This window comes from Mandrillus leucophaeus, unplaced genomic scaffold (genome assembly GCF_000951045.1).
Source record: "Mandrillus leucophaeus isolate KB7577 unplaced genomic scaffold, Mleu.le_1.0 Scaffold524, whole genome shotgun sequence".
Classification (NCBI taxonomy): domain Eukaryota; kingdom Metazoa; phylum Chordata; class Mammalia; order Primates; family Cercopithecidae; genus Mandrillus; species Mandrillus leucophaeus.
Window position 1 is genome coordinate 1497552 of NW_012105631.1, and position 4968 is coordinate 1502519.

The following is a 4968-nucleotide window of genomic DNA, read 5'->3' on the forward strand; positions in this document are numbered from 1 at the left end:
AAGAACTAATACCTATCCTACTAAATCTATTCTGAAAAATAGAGGAGGAGGGAATACTTCCAAATTCATTCTACGAGGCTATTACCCTGATAACAAAACCAGACAAAGACACATCAAAAAAAAAAAAGAAGAAGAAGAAGAAAAAAATTATAGAACAATATCTCTGATGAACATTGATGTAAAAATGTTCATTAAAATACTGGCAAACTGAATTTAACTGTGCTTTAAAGAGATCATTTATCGTGACCAAGTGGAATTTATCCCAGGGATGCAATGATGGTTGAACATTTTCAAACCAATCAATGTGTACATCAGATCAATAGAATGAAAGACAAAAGTTATATGATCATTTCTATTGATGCTGAAAAGCACTTGATAAAATTTAACCTTTCCTGATAAAAGCCCTAAAAAAACTGAGCATAGAAGAAGCATAACTCAACATAGTAAAAGCCATATATGGCAGACCCACAGCTAGCATCATACTGAATAAGATGAAAAAAGAGACATTGTAACCAATACCACAGAAATTTAAAGGATCATTAGAGGCTATTATGAGCAACTATATGCCAATAAAATGGAAAACCAAGAAGAAGTGGATGATTTCCTAGACATATACAACCTGTCAAGATTGAATACTGAATACTCTAAGATCTGGAACACAACAAGGATGTCCACTTTTGCCACTGTCATTCAACATGTTTTCCACTTAATGTGTGGGAGTTAAAAATTAAAACAGCTGAACTCACGGAGATAGAGAGTAGAAAGACGGTTACCAGAGCTTGGGAGGGTCCCTGGGGGCTGCAGGGGTGACGAGGATGGTTAATGGTTACAAAAAATAGAAAGGATAAGATCTAGTATTTGATGGAACAACATGGTGAATATATCCAGTAATAGTTTAATCATACATTTTTAAATAAATAAAAGAGTATAATTGGATTGTTTGTAACACAAAGGATAAATACTTGAGGTGATGAATACCGTATTTACCTTGCTGTGATTTTTACACATCGTCTATTAAAATATCTTGTATACCCCATAAATATATACACCTACTATATACCCACAAAAATTAAAAACAAATTTTTTTTTTTTTTACAAAAGCGACATTCATGATTCGTGGGAGGAGGTCAAAATGTCAACATTAACAGGACTTTGGAAGAAGTTAATTCCAGCTGTCGTGGATGACTTTGAGGGGGTTCAAGACTTCAATTGGGGAGGGAGTAACTCCAGATGGGGTGGAAACAGCAAGAGAACTAGAATTGGAAATGGAACCTGAAGATGTGATTGAGTTTCTGCAATCTCATGATAAAACTTGAATGGATAAGGAGTTGCTTCTTATGGATCAATAAAAAAAGTGGTTTCTTCCAAGATCAGATGAGATTGGGCACAGTTAGGGTGGTATGGCCGTCAACAGGAAAGTGGCTTCTTGAAATGGAATCTACTCCTGGTAAAAATTCTGTGGATATTGTTGAAATGACAACAAAGGATTTCAAGTATTACATAAACTTAGTTGATAAAGTAGCAGTAGGGTTTGAGAGGATGACTCAAATTTTGAAAAAAGTTCTGTGAGTACAATACTCTCAAACAGCATCACATGCTACAAAGAGACCTTTTGTAAAAGAAAGAGTCATTGATGCTGCTTAAACTTCCTTGTCTTATTTTAAGAAATTGCCACAGCCACCCCAGACTGGATCAGTCAACGGCCTTTCATATTGAGTCAAGACCTTCTATCAGCAAGAAGATTATGACTTGCTGAGGCCTAAGATGATCATTAGCATTTTTTAGAAATAAAGTATTTTTAAATTAAGGTATGCAGATTGGTTTTTTTTTTAGACATATGCTATTGCACATTTTATCCACAATAGTATAGTGTAAATATAACTTTTATATGTACTGGGAAACCAAAAAATTTGTGATTCACTTTATTGTGATATATACTTTATTTCAGCGTTCTGGAACCAAATCTGTAATATCGCCATGATATGCCTCCAGATCCCAAGTTATGTATTTAAATTGAGGGCTATACAAAGGAGATTCTATCAAGAGGGGGTTCAAAAACACTTCAGAAATCATTGGCAGGAGATGTCCATGGGTATTCAAGTTTTTTTTTTTTTTTTTTTTTAATTTAGGAATTAGAAAATGCAGTTGGGAGCTGGACAGATGACTTGACCCAGTTGACGCTGCTGAAGGACACCCTCTCTGCCTACATCAGTGCTGATGATATCTCCATTCTTAATGAACGCATAGAGCTTCTGCAAAGGCAGTGGGAAGAGCTATGCCACCAGGTAAGACAAGTTCTACAAATGGAATTATCTTGATGATGGAAAACTGGGAGATGAATTTGAATGTCAGATGGCTTAACCCACATGTGGACCCATCCCATCATTCTTAGTATGGACAAAGGAAGAACACTGTGGTTACTACCAGAACGTTTCAGATGAATATGTTTATATTTTGCCACATTTTAGGACAACCTAGACTAGATTATTTTCCTTTCACTTTCGCTGACTGGCATAATATTCTTAAGAGAAAGCACCATGTTATGGTTCACATTTGTGATTTTGCTGGGTGGATATACTTGAAACATGAAAAATTGTTGTTTCATTTGCAATATTAGCTAATACTGTGAAGCTGGCTTTGTACAGGGAATATTTATTATCACTCTTAATTTACTGTAGTTGTTTCCTGGTAGTTAATATTCATTTATTTTTAGTCATACTTTATTCATTTATTAAATACCTTCTATGTGCACAACATCTTTAAAAAGATCCCAGATTGACTTTGGGTTGGAAATGAAAGGGAAAGATTGGTGGAAAGGCAGCGAGAAGACATCCTAGGCAAAGAGGAATAGCAGATTCAAAGGCTCATAATGAGGAACAGACCCAAATGCCTTGAGGTTATGCTCTTCAGGAAGTGGGGCCTTGTCTGTGTTGTTACTTCTATACCCCAGGTGCCCCTGCCTGGCACAGAATAGGCTGTGATATATCTCTGTTAAATGGATCAGTCATCTTAATTATTGTGATATTAACAAACTGTAATAAATGTCCTTACCATCAAGTTTAAACTTGATCTGAGACTAAAATCAGTCTAGGAGAATGTGTACGGTTAAGAAGAAAACCAGGCATAAACAGGTCAAAACAATATATAAAACTGTATAAAGGACCCAGGTGCGGTGGCTCATGTCTGTCCTCCCAGCACTTTGGGAGGCCAAGGCGGGTGGATCACCTGAGGTCAGGAGTTCAAGACCAGCCTGGCCAACAAGGTGAAACCCCATCTCTACTAAAAATACAAAAATTAGCCGGGCAGGGTGGTGGGCGCCTGTAATTCCAGCTACTTGGGCGGCTGAGGCAGGAGAATCGCTTGAACCCGGGAGCTGGAGGTTGCAGTGAGCTGAGATCGCGCCATCGCACTCCAGCTTGGGCGACAAGAGCGAAACTCCATCACACACACACACACACACACACATAGAAAAAAAACTGTATAAAGATGTAAGCAAGCTAAAGTTACTGTGGATGGCAAGGAATAAAGGAAATGTTTCTTGAGATGGATACATTTTGAATTGAGTTTTGAGAAGGGGAGCGGAGGAGATAGATTGATGGGAGGAAGCAAATGAACACGCTGACAAGGTGGCAGCTGGAGCAGAGGGCCTGGCTGGAAGAAGCTGCTGTGGGAAGACTGAGGAAGGGGCTGTTGAGAGGGGACTCTTATGTCCCTACTCTTATGTCGCCGCCAATTGTACTGCCCTGGGATCTCTTTTGTCTCCCATCCTCCACATTTTCTCTAACTTAGGGATGCTTATCCTCATCCTTCAGGAACTATTAAACAGAGTTTAAGAGGCTCAGAGCCTCTTGATTTTTGTGATATCAACAAGAAGTGTGTTTTCAGGAAAATTTCTCCCTGTATATTTTGGTGAAAACCCAGGTTTTTCTCAGTCCATGGACTAACAGAAAGCTCTGGAGCACCCATGGTAGATGTGTGAGCAGTTTCCTATTAATATATACTTTTTAAAAAAGGGGACACACATAAGAGATGTCTTTCACCAACATGTGAATGGTTTGAGTTCAAAATGAATTTAGCTACTTTCACAAAGCTTCATTTTCTCAGTGAACGCAATGAGAAATTTACATGGAGTTACTCATAGAGCGTGGTAATGTTCATCACAATGCTTGATTCATTTCCGCGTTCTTCAAACTGAAAGCAGTACCTTACCATACAGTAAATCATCCTACAATTTTGCAATGTAAAGACTTTATCATGATGTATCAAAATGAAAGATATTTGGTGTGAAAAATTGTGGAAAATTATCACAGCAACCTTCAGTTACCTTTGTGAGCCCATTCATCTGTTTTTCTTAATTTTAAGAAAAGTCTAGCACTACCTGCTCTCTTAATATTTTTTAGCATGTTGGATGAATTGGATTAGACTAGATACATTGCTTTAGCTAAATGATGCCTATGAAGCCTTCAGAGAGATATTTTAGAGATTGGATCCTATTTGCTTCAAACCTGCCACAAACTTCCCTCCCCAAAGACCTGGATTATGCCACTCTTCCTACCGACACTTTCTTCCCTTCTAATTTTCTTCTTCTTCTTCTATTTTTTATTTTTTTGAGACGGAGCTTCACTCTTACTGCCCAGGCTGGAGTGCAATGGCATGATCTTGGCTCACTGCAAACTCTGCCTCCCAGGTTCAAGCCATTTTCCTGCCTCAGCCTCCCGAGTAGCTGGGATTACAGGCATGCACCACCATATCCTGCTAATTTTGCATTTTTAGTAGAGACAGGGTTTCTCCATGTTGGTCAGGCTGGTCTCGAATTCCTGACCTCAGGTGAGCCACCCACCTCAGCCTCCCAAAGTGCTGGGATGACAGACATGAGCCACCACACCCGGGCCTCCCTTCTAATTTTCTAACCTGTTTTCTTTTACATCCTGCAACCCCTCCAATGTCATTTATGAAATTCTTGGCCCT

General features: G+C 38.6%; 1 protein-coding gene across 1 annotated transcript in view; it reads left to right on the plus strand.

Annotated features, from left to right (window-relative positions):
* Positions 1–4968, plus strand: part of SYNE1 (spectrin repeat containing, nuclear envelope 1) — a 570706-nt gene that overhangs the window by 494057 nt on the left and 71681 nt on the right. The window contains exon 127 of the mRNA XM_011996807.1: positions 2130–2285. Coding sequence (XP_011852197.1) covers positions 2130–2285 — 156 coding nt within the window. The remainder of the gene's footprint in view (positions 1–2129; positions 2286–4968) is intronic.